The 19559-nt window shown below is 61.7% G+C and overlaps 3 protein-coding genes across 8 annotated transcripts; 1 reads left to right on the forward strand and 2 right to left on the reverse strand.

The window, feature by feature from the left end:
• Positions 1–543: 543 nt before the first annotated feature.
• RFNG (RFNG O-fucosylpeptide 3-beta-N-acetylglucosaminyltransferase) lies at positions 544–4745 on the reverse strand (the record flags this gene model as incomplete). The annotated part of the gene is made up of 8 exons (XM_082860424.1): positions 544–1440; positions 1514–1599; positions 2160–2325; positions 2415–2503; positions 2805–2958; positions 3091–3193; positions 3762–3810; positions 4461–4745. The coding sequence occupies 8 exons, from the start codon at positions 4743–4745 to the stop codon at positions 1359–1361; spliced, it is 1014 nt and encodes a 337-aa protein (XP_082716550.1). The 3' UTR covers positions 544–1358.
• A 105-nt stretch (positions 4746–4850) lies between these two features.
• On the forward strand, positions 4851–10029 carry GPS1 (G protein pathway suppressor 1; the record flags this gene model as incomplete). 6 transcript variants are annotated; one of them, XM_082860383.1, is made up of 15 exons in its annotated part: positions 4885–4917; positions 5094–5297; positions 5795–5887; positions 6393–6574; positions 7013–7177; positions 7300–7435; positions 7538–7615; positions 7795–7855; positions 8293–8378; positions 8593–8687; positions 8796–8901; positions 8982–9062; positions 9146–9283; positions 9354–9488; positions 9571–10029. In XM_082860383.1, 15 exons carry the CDS (start codon positions 4885–4887, stop codon positions 9643–9645), a joined length of 1668 nt encoding a protein of 555 aa, XP_082716509.1. In that variant the 3' UTR covers positions 9646–10029. The 6 variants fall into 6 exon arrangements, with proteins under 6 accessions (XP_082716508.1, XP_082716511.1, XP_082716509.1 ...); XM_082860384.1 differs by having other exon boundaries at positions 7798–7855; XM_082860386.1 differs by having other exon boundaries at positions 4886–4917; positions 5213–5297.
• Positions 10030–10357: 328 nt separating this feature from the next.
• DUS1L (dihydrouridine synthase 1 like) lies at positions 10358–17416 on the reverse strand. The gene is made up of 14 exons (XM_082860410.1): positions 17195–17416; positions 16088–16334; positions 15510–15618; positions 14944–14994; positions 14417–14529; positions 13780–13862; positions 13471–13574; positions 13099–13243; positions 12384–12480; positions 12216–12304; positions 11621–11766; positions 11096–11133; positions 10767–10842; positions 10358–10668 (listed from the first exon to the last, which is right to left on the reverse strand). The coding sequence occupies exons 2-14, from the start codon at positions 16322–16324 to the stop codon at positions 10529–10531; spliced, it is 1428 nt and encodes a 475-aa protein (XP_082716536.1). The 5' UTR covers positions 16325–16334; positions 17195–17416; the 3' UTR covers positions 10358–10528.
• Positions 17417–19559: the final 2143 nt, after the last annotated feature.

The following is a 19559-nucleotide window of genomic DNA, read 5'->3' on the forward strand; positions in this document are numbered from 1 at the left end:
CACACACACACACACACACACACACACCTGCCCACACGTACACAGCCACACACGTTCGTACCCACATGCATACGTTTACACAGCAATTCCCACATACACGCACACACACATGTGCTCACCCATGCACATACACATGTGCACGTCTGTGCATGCACGCACACACGCTACTTCCACAGTGTGCTGAAAAAGCAAGCATGACACTCAGGCGGTCTGCCTCCTGGGGCAAGTTCTGTCATGTTTCCATCATTCCCTGCAGGCCCCCCCGCCCCCCGCCACATACTCTTCAACTCACACTGAAGAGCCCAGTGGGCAGCTTAAGGCTTGGCTGCACTGGCAGTGCGGTAAGGAACGCAGATCTGCCTGGCGTGGAGCTGGTCTGGGGCAGAGCCTTCAGGGGGAGGAGCTGGATGCTGTGTGGCCCTAGCCGGAGCTGAGCTGCCAGGTGCCACTGGTTAATTAAGACAATGACAGAGTAACAATCAAGGCTTTATTCACTCGTTGCAATAGCAGAGCGAGAGACCAGAAGGCAAGCGCTGGCTCCCCTTGTTCTGTTTCCTCCTCCCATGGAAAGGCACCGTCAAGGTCAAGGTGGGTCAGCTGGTGGGATGGGGATGCCTCACTGCAGAGAGGGCCTCACACAAAAGGCTCCTGCTGTTTCATGGACTTGGGGCCCGGGGTGGAGGAAGGGAGGACCAGTACTGAGCAATAAGTCAGAGCGGAGAAAAGTTCAAGTTCCCTCAGTAAGAACCCCTTGGCCGATGGCCCCAAGACGGCGGCCGCTGAATGGAGATGCCCTGGCTAGCAGTAAGCTGTGCCCGAGCACAGCCGGCCAGAGGGCCTGCATCCTTGAGTGCGGCTCCCCTCGGAAACAGAGAGGCCCTGTGGGGGCTCCAAAGCCTGGTGTGGGGAGGGCGGCTTCTCAAGAGAACGGAGGGTGAAGCATCTGTAGTCACCTTTGCTAAGCTGCAGCATCTCACACACAACCCTGGCCTGGAGTCCCCTCTCCAACAGGTGAGGGGAGCAGGACGGAGCCCTGGGAGTCAGATGTCAGCCCCCTCCCAGGTCCCCGGACCCTAGGGTGAGACCCTTCCTGTGAGAGCTGGGGCTGGGCCCCTGGGCAGGCACACAGCCTGTCCTCCTCTCCCACAGTGCCAGGTCACCCGGGCCTGCCCGGGGCTGTGGGGAGGCCTCCAAGCCAGCTGGAGTATTTGCTGGGCGCCCTTATCTCCCTGGATGAGACCATGACCGTGGCCGCCTGGAGCCCAGGAGGGAACAGCACTGTTCTTGCTTCCTCAGGCAGGGGTCGTCCACTTGCACCTGGGGCAGAGCCAGAGGCATATTTGGGTCGATGTCGAGGTTCACCGAGAGGCGACGTCACTCTGCTTCTGCTCAGGACACCAGTCCGTGTCCGGGTAAAGAAGGCAGTGGACGGACTTAAACCTGGGAGGGAAGTGGGAGTCAGGCTGCAAGATGGGTGGGCTGGCCCCAGCACTCCTCCCCACTGCCGGCTCACCGCGTGGGGTCCTGCTGCAGGCTGAAGCCTCCGGCCACGTTCACCACATTATGTGGGTTCTCAGGACCCCCGTAGCTCAAGGTGACCTGGGAGAGAGGAGGAGGGAGAGTCACTCTCCGGGCCAGTGCCTCCCACCCCATCCTTCACAGGAGATACCACTCGGCCTCCTGGTTTCCTAGCGCCCCCCACTCAGCGCTCTCAGGGCAGGCTCAGGAAGAACACTGAAGAGTGATGGGGGCTGAGAGGCGTGGCCAGCACGGAAGACACCTCAGGGAGGTGGCTGGTGCATGTGTAGGGGCGAGAGGTCCCCAACCCCCTGCCCAAAGCTGATCCCCCCTCCCTGGGCCAGGTCTGTGGCTCCTGTCACACCTGAACCACTGCCCATGGCCCGGGTGCCCTGGGCCCACCCACCTGGGAAGGCGCAGCAGCTGTTCTTTACAAAAGAGCCCCCGTATGAGCCTGAGAGCCCCCTACAGCCAGGACCCTGGGCCACAGCAGCCAGGGTCCAGGGTCCACGGCAAAGTTGCCGCAGCGCTGGACCTACCCCCGCCCTGAGCCCTTGTTCAGCCGGGAGCCCATCTGGGAGCTGGGGAGCCAGGTGGGGGCAGGGACACCTGCGGAGGCAGCAGGGGCCCAGCGCGCCTACCTGCTGGAGCAGGGTGTCGGGCGGCAGCCTCTGCAGGCTCTCCAGGTGGGAGTGGAACAGCGAGCTGTGCAACAGGCGGGCGCCCAGCAGCCCCTCCACAATGTAGCCCACCGTGCAGTCGTCCGGCAGCCGCACCCGCTCGGCTGTGCTCATGAAACTGCCCAGGCTGGGGAGCGGAGCGGGGACAGGTTAGTGCCTCCCCAGCCCTGGGCAGCTCCATCTGCGGCAGCCAGCGCCTGCCTGGCCTTCACTCACCTGGCCCATGGGCTCATCTTGAGTGCAAGGCCTCTGCTCAAGCAGAACCCGGCCCCTCCGGTAGCAAACCAGAACTTGACCGTGGTTACCTGAAGGGAAGGGAGCCACCGATCAGGTCTCTTCACCCCAACTCTTCGTCTGGGCACTCCAAGGGTCGTCCCCAAGCTGCTCCTTAATGACTCCCTGGTCAATTGGCAGAAGCTTCCCAGGGCACAAGGACACCGGGGCTTCCACAGCCCAGTTGCCTGTGGTCCCAGCCCCTCCCGCAGCCCCACCTCACTTACCCCAGTTCCTGAAACACTGCATCTGGGTGGATCGGGCACCTGTCCCAGCCCTTCCCTGCTAGGGTCTCCATGTTCTCAGCGGCCCCTCCCCGGCCCCAGCACTCACGGTTCCACCTCCTTGGACCCTCTCGGTAGCCTCGATGGGGTGGTCCAGGCTGGGCCGCCCCAGGTAGACGTCTTGGCTGGGTGAGAAGGTGGACAGCAGCTGCAGCAGGCCTTCGGGGTTTACGTAGTTGTCATCGTCCACGTGGCAGAACCACCTGGGAACGTGCAGTCTCTAGAGTGAGCCGGGCCCAGGGGGTGGGGGTGGGGGAGCCCCCGGCCCAGGTGGGGGCCCAGACTCTCACTCAGCCCTGGGGTCTCCAGGGGGCATGGGCGTGGCCACCACATACTTGCGTCCAGACTCAATGAACTTGTCGTATTCCACTGACATCTTGCAGCACAGAGCCTGGCGTGTGTGCACGGCTGAGCAGTTGGTGTTGACGACATGGCTGCCTGCCCATTGGAGAGATGGAAGCATGAGGGCTGGGGTGAGGCCTGCTGCCAGCCCACCCCACTGAAGTTGGGCAAAATGCGGCTAGCTGGTCGGCACGGGGCCTGTCCTGTTCAAGGTCCGGAAGTCGGACCCAATCACAGCTCTGTCTTGACCTCCTTCAGCTGATCCTGTTGCTGCCCTCCGAGATCCGGGCAGATGACGACCACTTGGAATCTCATGGGAGAAAACCCACCAGGAAATAGGACTGGGGTGGGACCACACTGCTCTGGGCAGGACTGGAAAGGATGGTTCCCTGCTGGCCCATCTTCAGGGAACATGACTCCAGCCAGAGGCACTGGGAAGTCAGCCAGTGGCTGAGGGAGGCAGAGCATGGCTGGTAGGGTGGGGCCCTGGACTCCAGGCTCTGTCCTCTACCAGCTGTGTAGCCTTGGGCAGGTGCCTTAACACCCCCACCCCCCACCCCGGGCCTTTATACACAGCAGGGGTCCATGTGGCACTGAACCAAGGGATAGCTGAGAAGGAGGCCCTCAGACACGCCAGCAGGGCTGGGCTGGGGAGGGCACTCACCTTCCTGGAGCAGTAGCTCAGGGTCATCCCCGTCGGTAAAGATGAACGTCTATAGAGAAATAACCTGTGAGGTTTCAAGAGGCACCTCCCAGGGACTCTGGGCCTGGCAGGGTCTTGGCCCTGTGAGCAAGGGTGAAGCTGGAGAGGCAAGGGGGGGCTTGGAAGGGACGGGGTCCAGGAGAAGGGAGGGCGGTGTCCCAGTGACAGCCTGCTAGTACCCTCAGCATCCCCAGTGCTGCTGGGGCCAGGCTTGCTCTTGCTGGAGGAGTTTCTGTGGTCTCAGCCTGTCAGCTGGGAAAACCCACCCAAGCCTGGAGCCCGAGAACGGACAGGAAAGGGTGGGCACTGAGGGTCCTGGGTCTCTGTATAATCAGGCCTGTGGCCTGACTGCCATGCTAGGGACACAGCGGTGGGTAAGGGGTCCTGGGGTGGTTATCCTGGGAGGGTCCAGGGCGGGGTTGCCAGTTTGGGGATGAGGGCGCGGGGTCCCAAGGCAAGGATGCCGGGGTAGGAGTCCCGGGTGGAGGATCCCGGCGGTGGAGGTCCTGAGGGCGGAGTCCGGGGGGCGGCTGTGCCGGGACTAGGGATGGAGGAGGTCCCGGGCCCGGGGTCCCAAGGTCAGGAATCCGGGGAGCTGGGATCTCGGGGCATGGGAGGGTGCCGGGGGCGGGGTTCGCGGGGTCTCGGGACGGGGCCCACCTGCCGTCGGGCCCGGGAGATCCAGGTGCGCAGCAGCAGACCCAGGCGCGGCCCGTGGTTCTTCCGGGTGGTCTTGACCGCGATGAAGACGTCGTCGGGCCGCAGGCGGGGGGCGGTGGCGGGACGGGCAGGGGGAGCGTGTGGGCCGGGGCCGGGGGCCGGGGCCCGGGTCGGGGCCGGCGCGGGCGCGCGGGGTAGCGGCAATGGCAGCAGCAGCAGCAGCGCGGCCAGGGCCGCGGCCAGCGCGAGGCAGGCCCGGCACAGCGCCCCCCGAGCGCGGCTCATGCGGCCGCGGGATCCGCGGTCACCGCCCGGCCAGGAGCGCCGCGGCCCCTTTAAGAGCCGCCCCGCCCACGCCACGACCCGGAAGCGGCGGCTGCGTTGCCCCGGAAGTGAACGGCGCGCCGCGGCGGGGTGGGCGAAGATGCCGCTGCCGGTTCAGGTGTTTAACTTGCAGGTAACGAGCCGCGGCCGGCGGCCCCCCCGCGCTCCCGCCGCTGGGCCTGAGCGGGGCCGGCCGTGCGCAACCCCCCGCGCGGCGTTCTCCCTGCGCCCGGGCTCCGGCCGCAGCGTCCCGCCCGTCGGCCCCGGCAGCCCGGCAGGCCCGGCGCGCTAACGCTCTCTCTCCTTCAGCAGCCAGCCAGCTCTGTGTCAGGGTCGGGGGGTGCAGAGAGTCAGGACAGAATGCGGGGTGGCCCGGCCCCCCGCGCGGCCGCGTCGTCAGTGGCAGATGTGCACTGCGCCCCTCCCAGCGGTAGGTCAGAGCTCTTCCTGCCGGGCACGGCCGGGGACTTCAGCCTGAGCGCCAGCCTGTCGGCCTGTACGCTGCTTTATGAGGTACCTTCCAGGATAGGGGCCGGGACCAGCCCGCACGCCCGCCGGGCCGCGCAGGGCGCCCGGGCGCCCCCCTCCCGCCTCCCGGTCCATCGGCGGTACTCGCCCGGCGCTGCGGCTCCGGCTGCTCAGCCGCGCCTGGGTCGAGGCCGCCCGTGTTCTCCCTATGGCTCGGAGGAGGCTGCGTCAGGACGGTGGCTGGGAGCACGTAGGGACCCTCTGGGGTCCCTGGGTAGTGGTCTTTCGGCTCTGGTTCCCGCCCCACAGATGGGCCATCACGATCGGGCTGAGCGTTCTGCTCTTGAGCCAACGGTCTTGCTAGGAGCCCCCTCCCTGATGTGGCGGCGCTGGACTTGGCGGGCAGTGGGGAGGGGCTCGGGGGACAGGATCCCACCCACCCGGGAGATGGAGGGCAGAGCTGAGCTGGGACACAGTGAGGGTCACTCGCCCTCCCTGGGCGTCCCCTGCTCGAGGTGCCAAGGTGCTGGCCCGTGTTGCAGGGAGCCGTGGAGCCTATGCAGATTGACGTGGACCCCCAGGAGGACCCGCAGAACGCGCCCGATGTCAACTACGTTGTGGAGAACCCCACCCTGGTACGGAGCCTGGCGGGCACTCCTGGAGCGTCGGGGACTGCTTGGGGGTGTCAGTCCTGCTGGGAGGTCCAGGCCAGGCTCCCCACTTCCACCGCATCTTTTTGTGACTCAGAAACTTTTAGGGTTTCTAGTTGCACACTTATAATGGGTTGCTAGTCGTTTCCAGACCCTGCACCTGCTTCTCCCCCACACGGAGGAGCCCTGTGTGCCAGGCCCCCCTGCAGGTCGAGTCTCACTGCGAGGGCAGGTCTTCCTTGGGACCCAGCCTGGGAAGCACTGTCTCCTCACTGCTCAGCTTGGTGACTGGCTGCCCACGTGGCTCTGGCCGTTCACCCCCCAGGACAGAGATTGACTCCAGAGGCCCTTGCACTGGCCCATCCCGAGTGGCCTTTCGTCAGCCCCTGGACAGTGGTTTATTTGGTGCCCACATGCCACTACTCCTGACTCACTGGCTGGGGTTTGAGGGTCTAGGGTCCCAGCTTGCACAATCCACCCCCGCCCCCAGGATCTGGAGCAGTACGCGGCCAGCTACAGTGGCCTGATGCGCATCGAACGACTGCAGTTCATTGCTGACCACTGCCCCCCGCTGCGGGTGGAGGCCCTGAAGATGGCCCTGTCCTTCGTGCAGAGGACCTTCAACGTGGACATGTACGAGGAGATCCACCGCAAGCTCCTGGAGGCTGCCAGGTGAGGCCAGGGCTCAATGAGGTGGGGCAGGGGTTGCGTGTGCTATATGGCCAGCCTGGGCAAGGGCCTTCCCTATGCTCCTGCAGTGCCTGGCCCCGTGACACAGTGATCTGGCTTTCTTGTTGAAAAGCCAGGAGGGGCAGAAACGACCCAACGGGCTAGACTCTCACTCTCCTCGCTGAGAATTCAGGCTCCCTCCACATTTGCATGCGTGTGCAGTTCCAACACTGAGCAGAGCCTGTGGAGACTGCAACGTGCTTTTTGCTTCTCAGCACGGCTGTGTGACTTATTTCTCGCTGGGCTCTCCCGCCAGGCTGCGGGCTCCTGCTGTCACAACTGCCCCTGTGCCAACTGGGTGCCCTCCCAGTGGGGATGAGGGCCAATGGGAGGCAGCTGCCCCCCTGCACACGGGCCCCTAATGGCCAGGTCCTCCCTCAGGGAGCTGCAGAATGCACCGGACGCCATCCCTGAGAGTGGTGTGGAGCCCCCGCCCTTGGACACAGCCTGGGTGGAGGCCACGCGGAAGAAGGCCTTGCTGAAGCTGGAGAAGCTAGACACAGATCTGAAGAACTACAAGGGCAATTCTATCAAGGAGAGCATCAGGTGTGCCCAGGGGGCTGGGGGCCAGGCTCCATCAGAGGGAGCATCAGGTGCACCCTTGGGGTGGGGGGTTGGGCAGCCAGGCCCATGGACTGACCGGTGTCCACTTGCGGCTGGACCCACAGGCGTGGCCATGATGACCTGGGTGACCACTATCTGGACTGTGGGGACCTTAGCAATGCCCTCAAGTGTTACTCCCGGGCCCGGGACTACTGCACCAGCGCCAAGCACGTCATTAACATGTGCCTCAACGTCATCAAGGTGGGCCCTGGGGTGGGTGGCATGGGAGGGGGGCATAGGGCAGCAATGCCCGTGGGCCAGGAGGGGGCGCCCTAGGCTGAGTGCATTCCACCTGCCCACCAGGTCAGCGTCTACTTGCAGAATTGGTCTCACGTGCTGAGCTATGTCAGCAAGGCCGAGTCCACCCCGGAAATTGCCGAGGTAATGATGGCTCTGTGCCCCTTGGAACTTGCCCTAGGATCCCTGACCACTCCTGGCCCTGGTGGGCCTTGTCCTCCTGGAGTCTGCCTCTGTTGCTCTTAGGCTGGGGCCGGGTGCCTGGGGGTTGATGAAGGTATGGAGGGCGGGGGGTTGCTCACATGTGCGACCTTCTCCTGCAGCAGCGTGGGGAGCGGGACACCCAGACTCAGGCCATCCTCACCAAGCTCAAGTGTGCAGCAGGTGAGGGCCCTGGGGCACAGGGGCAGGAGGGCAGCCCGGGTGACCTCATCCCAGCCAGGGAAACCCACAAGCCCCACACCTGTGCTGTACCTGACACCTCCCCGGCTCAGGTCCCCCTTGGAGGCTAGGGAGTGGTGAGCAGTGGTTGGGAGTAGAGGCAGTGCCTTCTGACAGGGCTGCCATGGCTGGTTACCCCTGCTCCCACCCCTAGCCCGTCAGCTCAACAGCTCGGGTGCCCTTTGCAGTAGGAATAGCAGCTGCTCAGCCTCCCTGGGCGCCTGGTTCACGGAGAGTGCTGCCGGTGCTCACTGGCGAGGTTACTTCTCACTTGCCAGCGTTTCTGCCCCAGGTGCGCGCCCGTTGATGGCCCCACAGGGCCCTGGCAGCTTCCTCTGGATGCCGGGCTTCATCCTTTTTCCCTCTGCCCCCCCCCCCAGGCCTGGCTGAGTTGGCCGCACGCAAGTACAAGCAGGCTGCCAAGTGCTTCCTGCTGGCTTCCTTCGATCACTGCGACTTCCCCGAGGTAAGGGGCGTGAGGGTCTCTGGGGAGAACTTCACTGGGGCTTGGGAAGCAGGGTGAGGGCTCGAGAGTTGGGCTCCCTGTTGGGCGGTCACCCCCATGGGGTTCTAGGCATTCTGAGTGGGTGGTGGGTGAGGTAGGGTGGACCCAGCCCAGACTTCTGTACTGACTGCCAGTGACTCCAGGACTCTGACCTATCTCCCTTCTTGCTCCTCAGCTGCTCTCCCCCAGCAACGTGGCCGTGTACGGTGGCCTGTGCGCCTTGGCCACCTTTGACCGGCAGGAGCTGCAGCGCAATGTCATCTCCAGCAGGTGGGTGGAAGGTAGGGTACTGGGCACTGCAGCCCTGCTCCTGTGCCCCCAGCCACCTTCAGGCGGGTGGGCAGGCAGGGCCGGCTCTGAGGAGTCTGGCATCTGCAGCTCCTTCAAGTTGTTCTTGGAGCTGGAACCACAGGTTCGGGACATTATCTTCAAATTCTATGAGTCCAAGTATGCCTCGTGCCTGAAGATGCTGGACGAGATGAAGGTGAGGGGCCTGGCCTGGCTTGGAGGTGGGCGAGTGCGGAAGGCCTGGGGCAGCTGTCCCTAACTGGCTCTCCTCGCCAGGACAACCTGCTCCTAGACATGTACCTGGCCCCCCACGTCAGGACCCTGTACACACAGATTCGCAACCGGGCCCTCATCCAGGTAAACGCAGGGGCAGAAGCTGAGGCCAAGGCAGGGTGCTATGGATGTGTCTGTGGGTAGCTCATGTCCCCTTTGCTCTGCAGTATTTCAGCCCCTACGTGTCAGCTGACATGCGCAAGATGGCCACGGCCTTCAACACCACAGTGGCGGCGCTGGAGGATGAGCTGACGCAGCTCATCCTGGAGGGGCTCATCAACGCCCGTATCGACTCCCACAGCAAGGTGGGCAGCCTCAGGGCTGTGGGGTGTGGGAGGGAGACCCTGGGCCCCACTGAGCCCTGCACCTCCACAGATCCTATATGCCCGGGACGTGGATCAGCGCAGCACCACCTTCGAGAAGTCCCTGCTGATGGGCAAGGAGTTCCAGCGCCGTGCCAAAGCCATGATCCTGAGGGCGGCCGTGCTACGCAACCAGATCCATGTCAAGGTGCGGGCAGGGGGGCCTTGGGGTTGGGGGGATGGGATGGGCACACGTGCCCCTCTGGGCTAAGTGGCTGTCTCCACTGCAGTCCCCTCCCCGGGAAGGGAGCCAAGGGGAGCTGACGCCAGCCAACAGCCAGTCCCGGATGAGCACCAACATGTGAGGGCACCCTCGGCCTCCAGGACGGTCTGCACACCTTCCGCCCTGCCCCACCCCCCACCCTCGGACTCCTGGGCCTCGCATCTGCTCCAGCAGCACTTCCAGAGGTGTTGCCTGTGGCCCACTTGTAGGGGCCTGGCTGCTGGCTGACGCTAGCCCTCAGCCCCCTGCCTGGGCTTCCATGTGCCCAGATTCTTGTGCCCCCCTTCCCCCTTGCTGCACCCTGTGCTGGGGGTGCTGGGGAGGAGATGGGCTTTCCTGGAAGGAGCGGCCTGCTGGGCTCACGCACATGGCGCCTGGGGCCCCACCCGGCAGCACTGTCTCCCAGCCTCTACGTTGTGTCATTTGGGGTTGTAGCATTGTTGAATCTTAGTCCATTAAAGGGCAGCCTGAGAACAGCCCCTTGCACCACTCCTTCCTGTCTCCGTGGGGCCCCCTGGCCCAGTCCCCACCTCCTTGGGCTCCCCTTTCTCACATTCCACTTGGCTTTGCAGGGCTGAGGCCAGTGCATGGCCCTCCTTTTAGCAGGTCCCATGGTTAGGAAGATGATGGCAGGCGGCGCCTTGCTCATTCCCCTGTTGTGAAGGCCCTGTTGACCCCGACGACACTCAGGTCTTAAAGAACCTGAGTGGGAACGTCGTGTCTTTGAAATGATTTATTGTTCATCTTGAACACACGTGGGCTGTGAGGACAGGGCAGGTCCAGCCTGGGAGCCTGCTCCCTGGTGCAGCATCTCTGGGCCCCCAGCATGGGCTGAAGGGAAGACCAGCTTGTCCTTCCATGTGAAGTAGCAGGAGGTTCCCTGAGTAAAGGAGTTTCCTTAAGTGGGACGTTTCAAGGCTTCAGCAGCGGGCCTGGGGGGTGGCACACGGGGCTGCAGCTGCCCTTCAGGCCAGGGCACTGCCCATGACCTCCGGGAAGCCAGCTGGTTCTCCAGGCCTGGCCTGCTGTGGTTCCTGCAGCCGCGGCTCGGCCCCCTTCCAGGCCAGAGACTTCTCCAGTTTGGTTTTAAAAAGCAGTCCATGACCTGGCAGAGGGACAAGAGGGAAATGGGGCTCAGGAGGCTGAGGGTCCACTGCCCACTACAGTGGGGGCGGGCGCCTGGTGGCAGCGGGCGCACCTCACCTGGACAGTCAGCCGTCTCTCTGAAAGCTCGCTTCTTGCAGCAGCCCCGGCACAGATTAAACACACATCTGTTGCCCTGGACATAGGAAAGTGTGTGAGCCTGGGGCTAATGCTCCTCCCCTGGCCGGGCTGCAGCCTGAGTGGGCCCCGAGCACAGGTGGGGCTCTCCTGAAGATAGGCAGAGCCCCTTACACGACAGAAGCCAACCCACCTTGGGCTCTGCCCAGGCCGCCCCCAAAACAGACAGGGAGAGGACCTCTTGCGCAGGTCCCCACCCCTCCCGGGGCTGAGCTCTACCCTGGGCGGTGTGGCTAGAAGGACAGACTCACCTTTGGGTTTCCACACTGATCACACTTTGCATATTTTGCTGGGAAAAGAGCAAAAGGAGGTGCTGGTTGAACTAGGTGAGCCCACCCACCACAGCCATCTCCTACATGTGGCCCCTGGCAGGTATCCCTGCTCCCTGCGGCTGGCCAGGCCAGGTGGCTTGCAGAGGGCAGAGGACGTAGTACTCACGACTGCGCCGGGAAACCTCATCCCATCTGCCCGAGGTGCACGGGCTCCATGCCCACCACCTCCCACTTGAAGGTCCTTCTTGGGAAAGCCGCCCCAGGCCCCACTCCCTTCCTCTCCAGCTGCCTCAGGGCAGCAGCTCAGGGACCGCAGCAGGCAGGGAGGCTGACTGGCTGTGGCCTCGTGGGACCCGCCAGTCTCCTTGGGGGCACATGGAAGGGTCACAGGGCCCTTCCTGGTGGACTCCCCATGGCTTAGGAAGCAGCAGAGCCACCTGACCCTGGGGGACCCGGGGCAGGGGCTGGCCACCTCCCAGGGTTCCAGTGGTGGGAGCATCTTACGCTTCAGCGAGGGGTCGAAGGTCTTATGGGGGTTCCTCAGTTTCTTCTTCTGCTTGTTCTTGGACAAGACGTCTGTACTGCCCTCCTCCTCCTCCAGGGCCCGCTTGCTACGGGCACCCCCGCTCTCCCTGCTCCCGTCCCTGGGCCTGAAAGGGAGAAGCAGCGGGCGGAGCTGAGGGACACTCATGAGAGGCAGCCCGCCAGCTGCAGTCCCCGGGTGAGGATGTGTGCAACTCCGCTGAGGCCCCAGCAGCCGGCACGGAGGCTGGGACACCAGTGTCTGAGCCACTGAGTCCTGGGCGGGGCTGTGGCTACAGATGACAGCCTAGCCTCACCTCAGAAAAGCCAGAGGAAGCTAGGGAGGGTCAACCTCTTGACCCCAGGGCAAACCCACTCAGGATCAGAGGAGCTTAGAGAAGCATCTTATGAAAAAACCCATTTAAAACCGAAACATAGGCTGACAAGGAAGAGGCCCCTGGCCCCTGAGGGATGAAGCACCCCAGCCAAGGGGGGCAGCAGGCAGAACAGCCCCCTCCTCCATGTAACCCTCTCGCACCCCCCCACCCCCCTGCCAGCCCACATGCGGGAGGCTCACCCTGGCCGGAAGTAGGGCTGGCAGATCCAGTGGAAGAAAGGCAAGCCGCCTGAAGGCTTCTCTCCCTCCTTCTGCCTGGATATATCCTCCTGCAAAAGCCCAGAGGGCCCTCGGTTAGAGGCCCAAGGCCCAAGCCTCTTTCCCACTACACATTAGCCCAGCACCTACCTGACACCGCAGCTTCAGCTCCTGGCTCACTGCGGCAATGCCCTCCAGGGTCTTCACTTTGGCGAGCTCCTCTCGAAGCTGCTGATGCACCTGCAGCCTGATGCAGACGCCCCATCACAGAGCCAACCCAGCACCCAGCTCCCAACCACCAACCCTGAGCCCTGGGCACAGAGGAGCATGGTCTCTCCTCCCACCCAACCTCACCATGTCACCGCGGCCCTCCCAGACTCGGTGGCAGGTGGTTTTGTAAATGTGGAGAGCTCGTCTTAAAAACCCCAATGCAGGGCTTCCCTGGTGGCACAGTGGTTAAGAATCCTGCCAATGCAGGGGACAAGGGTTCGAGCCCTGGCGTGGGACTATCCCACATGCCGCGGAGCAACTAAGCCCATACGCCACAACTACTGAGCCTGCGCTCTAGAGGCCGTGAGCCACAACTACCGAACCTGCGTGCCACAACTACTGAAGCCCGCGCGCCTAGAGCCTGTGCTCCGCAACGAGAAGCCACCGCAATGAGAAGCCTGCGCACCTCAACAAAGCATAGCCCCCGCTCGCCGCAACTAGAGAAAGCCCACACGCAGCAATGAAGACCCATGCAGCCAAAAATAAATAAATAAAATAAATTTTTAAAAAAATTTAGGAAAAAAACACAAACAAACCCCAATGTTCCAGGCAGGCCTCAGACCAGACAGCGTTTGCCCTGGGGGGGGCAACTCACGTGTGGTGCCACAGCTTAAAGAGGTGGGCCCGGACGTAGGACAGAGGGCAGGGGTGCTGCCGCACGATGTCCAGGTACTCCTCGGCCAGCTCCCACACGGCAGGACTGCGGCCCTCGAACAGGGCAGGGTTGTGCAGGTTTCCCTCTGCAGGAGGAAGGCAATGCAAGGCTCAGGGGCCCCCGTGCCTCGCCACTCCAAGGGCAAGGCTGGCCACTGGCCTGACAGCTCTGGCCCATCAGGCAGATGGAGACTTCAGTGATGACAGCGTGAAGCCTAAGGCTCTGCAGCTGGGCCAATGGTGCCATGATGCAAACAGGCCCCTCCAGCATCTGCCAGTGGTGGCCCAGCTGTGGGCAAGGGCACAGCCTCACCTGCACTCATGACCCCTTGCACCCCCGTGTCTTGGATGCAGCGTTCCACGTCCCGCAGGCACTGGATGTTCCCATTGGCAAACACGGGGATGGCCACTGCCTTCCTGTCGGGGAACAGGATGGGCAGACGCTCAGAAGGATGCTGTTTCCCCCCACAACCCTGGGGGGAGGGCCAGGCCCCCAAACTCCATCTTCCCACTGTGCTGTTCACCCCCAGGCCCAGCACCCCTCCTGGTGCCCAAAGGGCTGAGGGCCTTGCCTTGGGGCTGGGCTGTCTCCCTGCCCTGGGTTCACCCCGTGTCCACTCACCGCACAGCCTTGATGTGCTCCCAGGACGCGGTGCCCGACAAGGGCCCCTTCTGCTCCTTGGTGCGCCCGTGGACAGTCAGCAACTAGGACACAGCAGCACCTGGCTCGGCCCCACTCTCAACTGCGGCCCCCAAACCAACTCCAGGGGACCCTCTGCCTTCGGCTTTTAGGGTATCAACTTCCCATGCAGAGCAGAGGAAAGGCCGCCCTGTGCCTCGCTCACTCAGTGCTGCACTTGAGGCCAGCTGACACCCTGGGGGTGCTGCTTGGGGCTTGCAGGTCAGAGCCAGCCTACTACGCCACCCAGGATGTGGAGGTGAGAGGCCCAGACGCTTTCAAGGGCCAGTCCTCTCTGTGGTGGCAGCACCCCCGCTGCCCAAGGCCAAAGGTGTGAGGGAGGAACAGGCACCAGCCTGACCCCAGGGCTGGTGGGGGGTGCGTGGGAAGAAGGTGGTTGAGGCCCAGCACCTCCCCCTGCACAATACTGGCCTCCTGGGCCCAAGCATGGGGCTCCCCTCCCCTCATCAGGCCTCACCTAAAGGTCACTGATTCCTGCCCACCCCAGAGGGTAAACCCTCAAGGGGCACTCCTGGAGGCGGGGGAACAGTGCAGGGCCCCGGGAGCCCATAGCCCTCACCTGGCAGCCAGCCTTTTCCAGCATCTGGGCGTACCTTACGGTCTTGTCAATCTCTGGGAAGACACGGATCTTGCATGTGACAGGGACAGAAAGTTTTTCGTGGGCTAGCAGAACTAGGGAAAGGCAGAGTCAGCTCCTGAGAGAGCTGTGGTGCCACCTTCAGGCAGGGTGTGGGGACCCATGGCTGAGCCCCCAAAGGAGCAAAGGCCCTGCAGACGCCCCGCGCTGGCTCCCTCTTGATGGCAGCTGAGAGCTGCACCTCTGACCCTAGGGCATTGGAGAGGCCAGGACTGGGTAGGCGAGGATGCCGCCCTCCAGCACCTACTATCTGGTTCGACGGGGGGAGAGCAGGAGCGGGACAGGCGACTTCACAGCCACCTTCTACAGTGGAAAGGCACGGGGGTTGCCACAGCCAACAGGACTCTGCCAGCCACTGTCCTCTCCTGAACCCTGCCAGGCTGTCTCAGGCCTGCCACCCAACCACAACGTGGCCCCAAGTCCCCGCAGGTAGTGTGTGGCCAACTCACTCATTCTTTGGAGGAGGTCCCACTCCTCCTGCAGGAAGGCGCCATAGTGACCTGCGAAGAACAAGCATGCCCTCTGCAACCCCCTCTCGAGTCCACATGGGCCTCGAGCTGCCTGGCCAGGTTCTATTAGCCCGGCGGCCTGAGCTCAAGGGTGCTGAATGGAATGCCCACCCCACACGGTCTCGGACCAGCCAGCAACTCCTCAGGCCCAGTGAGGGAGAAAGGCTGAAATGCCAGGGCAGCAGCCACTGGTCCCTCAGGCAGCACGAGGGCATGGTAGGGACTTTTCAGCAAAACACATTTATCCAGAGGGAGCCCAACAACGTCCCAGGACGTGATGAGCCCCTGACAGCCAGCTGAACCCTGTCCCCCGCCCTCAGTGCCTGAGAAGGGCCGCTCTCCAGAAAGAGGAGCAAAGAAAGGGCCGGTGGCCGCCTGAGCTGCTGCCATCAGAGGCAGGGCCAGGCCCCTGGCCAGCTCAGCCACACACGGGGCACCTCTGGGCTTGGAGTCCACCCTAGGCAAAAGCTTGTGCAATGACACAGAACCCCAGGACGGGAACTCACCTCGCTTGGCTATCATCTGCGGGCAGCCCAGATTCAGGTCGATGGCATCGCAGTAGTCCTGAGCCAGGAGAGCTGCCTGGACAAACACCTCCGGGTCATTGGCACAGAACTGAAAGAGACATGAAAGTTACCATGAGCCCAAGACAGTCCCACACGGGTTCACAGGTGACCAGTGGGGGTGTTGCCCAAGGGGATGACCACAGGATGGCATCCTATCTTAGATGTTTACAATTTAACCAAGCTGGGATGCGTTCCCATGCCACCACGAGAGCGAGTTACGAATTCACACAATTCTCCCAGTTGTAGCAGAAAGCCAGTATCACTGACTTTGTGAAGAGCAGAGCCATTCTCTCTAACTGTTCTGATAAAGAGGGAGCACTAGGGGTGATGCTGGGGAGGGGGCTGCGAATCTTCCATCGCACCCAGGTCGTCCGTTCACCAAAAGCCTGAGGCAGCTCCCAGGAAGAGGTCAATCTCTGGGAGAACTGGCCCACCCCCGCCCCTCCGATCTCAGGAAGCCTTTTCCGGAAAGGCCCAGGGAGAGGTGCTAGGCCAGCATTCTGGGCTGGGCTGCCCACCTGCACAATGAGAGGCCGGTCCTCGGGGCACACGTCGCAGTACAGGTTCTCCTTGCGGTAGTTGGCATCTCGAATGAAGACCTGGGCGTGCAGCATGGGTGTGTAGCACAGCTGGGCCCCGTGGCGGCGGCTCAGCAGCCTCCAGGCCAGCTCGCTTTGGTCCACCATGGGGGCCACCACGTGGCGGGCCCCCCCCAGGGTACAGCTCCAGAACTCGAAGCCCTGCAGCTTTGGCATCGTCTCCACACTGAGGGGTAAGATCAGGGGCTCAGCCGCGGCCAACGGAGCGCAGGTGTAGGAGCCGACCCTCCTCGAGGCCGCTCCAGTGCTGCCCGATGGTCACAAATGTGGACACTAAGGATGTCAGCTGGTGCAGGCCAGGAACTGAAGCCCCAGTGCCGGTTGCCTTCCAGTGGAAACCTTAGTCAGGTCACTCAACCTCTCTGAGCTTTAACCCCTTACTTCTTAGCGGGATTAAGATGTCTGCCTGGCAGGACTGGCGTGAAGAGTAAATGGAACAGTACGTCCTGTCAGTGCCTAGCCCAGAGGAGGCTACCCTAAAAGGCAGCTACGACCCAGAAGACTCGGGGACCCCCACCAAAGCAGGACCATCCAGTGGCGACACTCCTGGAAGCCTGCAAAATGCCTGCCCTCCCTGCCCACCAAGGGGCTCAGGGCAGTCACCTGGACACTCTGTGCTCTCCTCTGGGTGCCAGGTTTATAAAAGCACTAAGAGTACTTTCCCCTCTGTCTTATCTTACCTATGCCCGGCCAGCCTTATAGAAGCCATCGTTCCCTACAGAGGCTTAACAGGGGGTAGCCGAGAAACGATTACAATCCGAAACACCGGAGAACGGACTATGAGGCAGGCTTACTTTCAGAAACACTCACCTCCTGTACCTAGTTTGGGAATTATTAAGCATGGTCATCAGCTTAACAACTGCCTAAGTGCCCAGCTGTGGGTTTGAGAATTTCGGAAATTGTTAAGTTACATGTAAAAATCACCTAGGTCGCCAATGTGTTGCCCAGCGGGGCACCCTCCACCCCCACCCGAAGGAAGAGCCCCGGGAACCCGAGAACCGCGGGTCAAATCCGCAGGGAACCTACTTGGGCGGACCCGGGCCACCTGAGCGCCCGAGCCAGGCTGAGGCTCCTCCCGACGCAGCTACGCCCTTCGGAGCCGGGGGCGAGGCGGGGCGGCCTGGAGCTCCGGGGGTGAGGCCGGGGTCCCGCGGGGTGCGGCTCCTGTGCTCGCACCGCGTCCTGAGGCCGCCACACCTGGGTTGCCGCCGGACCGCAGCCGAGCTCAGAGCTCCGCGCTGGGTCCGCCGGAAGGTGCTCCGCCAGGGAAGTCCGGGCAGCCCGCGGTGCGGCGAGAAACGCGTCCCCGGGAAACCGCGCCCGGCGGCGGAGGGACGGTACGCGGGGTCGGGGGTCGCAGGGCGGAGGTTGGCTCCGCCCGGCGCGGTGGGGCGGGTTCGCGGGGGGCGGGGCGGGCCGGGCAGGCAACGCCGAGAGTCACCCCTCGCTCGCGGCGGGTATCGCCCGGCTTGAGCTCCCGCCTTTCCCCGCAGAGGAGCTCGGAGCTAAAGTCTTCGCCTCGGCCCCGCGCGCGGAACCTCGTAAAAACCTTCGAAGGACCGAAATCGCCGTTTTATCGCGGAAGGCAAACACTGCGCGAGCTTCCTGCCCCCCATAGTGCGACGCTCGGCTGCCCAGACCCACAGAATTCTTCGTTTTAAACCCAAGACGTGCGAGTCACCTGCTTAGAAAATATGATCACAAACTTACCTCCTGCTTGTTCCCCTAAACACTCTCTTCTCTTTCCTAAAGAAACCGATTGATCTTCTCTTTCCCCTCCCTCCCTTTCTCCTATTACCTTAGGTACAGAAACCCCTACCTCTGATTACTGCGTGCACGTCTTCTGTACCCGCCAGAGGGTGTGAATACACTTTGCTTTCTTCCTGTTCACCTGTCTTTTGTCAATTTAATTTTCAGGACCTCCAAGCACAGTCCCAAAAGGGAAGAGGGAAAATTTTTCCTCTGGCAGAACCAAGTTTCATTGTATCATTTCATCCTTAAGTATTTCAACATACCCAAAGGACAGGAGTTTTTAGAGAAACAACCACAATATCATTAACACACCTGAAAAATAACAATTTCCTAATATCAAATATCCATCCTTGTGTGTCCAATATGGCAGCCAGCTGTCATATCTTGAGTGCTCGAATGTGACTGGTCTGAATTAAGACGTGCTGTAACAGTAAAAAGACACAGCAGATTTCAAAGATTTAGTGGGAAACAAAAAAAGTAAAAATTCATAATTTAAAGAATATTGATGACATGTTGAAATAATATTTTTATATTAGGTTAAATACATTATTGAAAATAATTTTATGTTTCTCAGTGTGGCTACTAGAAAATTTATATTTATGTATGTGGGTGGGATTTCTGGAATAGCAGATTGAGGAGCTCACCAAATCTCATCCCCAAAAAGCAGTGATAAAACTGGGCAGAACTGTTAAAAGCAACCATTCCAGGACTCTGGAAGTTGACCAAAGGCATACAATATTTGAAAAGCACTTATTAAAAAAAAAGTACTGAACATCTGTAAGAAGAACAATGGGAGTCTGTGGAGTTTTAGTATTGAACTACTTTTATTTCCTCCCTCCCCATGGTAGTTCCACCAGAGCCAGGTAGGCCTTGAGGACCTCAAGTTCCTACAGACACTGGAGAGAGCTGGCTTGATTGGGGGAGGGGGAAAGCCCCAAAGAACAATTGCAATCACAGTAGCAAACAACTGGGTAGAGGCCTGTATCTCAGCTGCCTGAGGCCATGATAATGGTTGGAGCAAGCAATAGTCCAGCCAGAAATTTTTTTTTTTTTTTTTTTGCGGTACGCGGGCCTCTCACTGTTGTGGCCTCTCCTGTTGCAGAGCACAGGTTCAGGACGCGCAGGCTCAGCGGCCATGGCTCACGGGCCCAGCCACTCTGCGGCATGTGGGATCTTCCCGGACTGGGGCACGAACCCGTGTCCCCTGCATCGGCAGGTGGACTCTCAACCACTGCGCCACCAGGGAAGCCCAATACTGTGTCTTGAATATCACAGCAGTCTTCCTTATTTTCCGTGGGAATGGGCTGTCGCTTAGTACGTCAATCACCTCTTATGGACATGTAAGTAATCTCTGATATTTTGCAACTTCAAATAATGCTGCAATGAGGGACTTCCCTGGTGGCGCAGTGGTTGGGAGTCGCCTGCCAATGCAGGGGACACGGGTTCGAGTCCTGTTCTGGGAGGATCCCATGTGCCACGGAGCAACTAAGCCCGTGCACCACAACTACTGAGCCTGCGCTCTAGAGCCTGTGAGCCACAACTACTGAGCCCACGTGCCACAACTGCTGAAGCCCGCATGCCTGGAGCCTGTGCTCCGCAACGGGAGAAGCCACCGCAGTGAGAAGCCCGTGCACCTCAA

This window comes from Leucopleurus acutus, assembly GCF_964270905.1.
Source record: "Leucopleurus acutus genome assembly, chromosome: 19".
Classification (NCBI taxonomy): Eukaryota; Metazoa; Chordata; class Mammalia; order Artiodactyla; family Delphinidae; genus Leucopleurus; species Leucopleurus acutus.

Coding starts and splice junctions, on each gene's coding strand:
- DUS1L (XM_082860410.1), bottom strand. CDS start 16,324: ATGCCAAAGCTGCAGGGCTTCGAGTTCTGGAGCTGTACCCTGGGGGGG. Junction 13,575..13,779: donor GAGCACATCAAGGCTGTGCG/GTGAGTGGACAC, acceptor GTTCCCCGACAG/GAAGGCAGTGGCCATCCCCG. Junction 12,305..12,383: donor AGCTGAAGCTGCGGTGTCAG/GTAGGTGCTGGG, acceptor GGGCTTTTGCAG/GAGGATATATCCAGGCAGAA.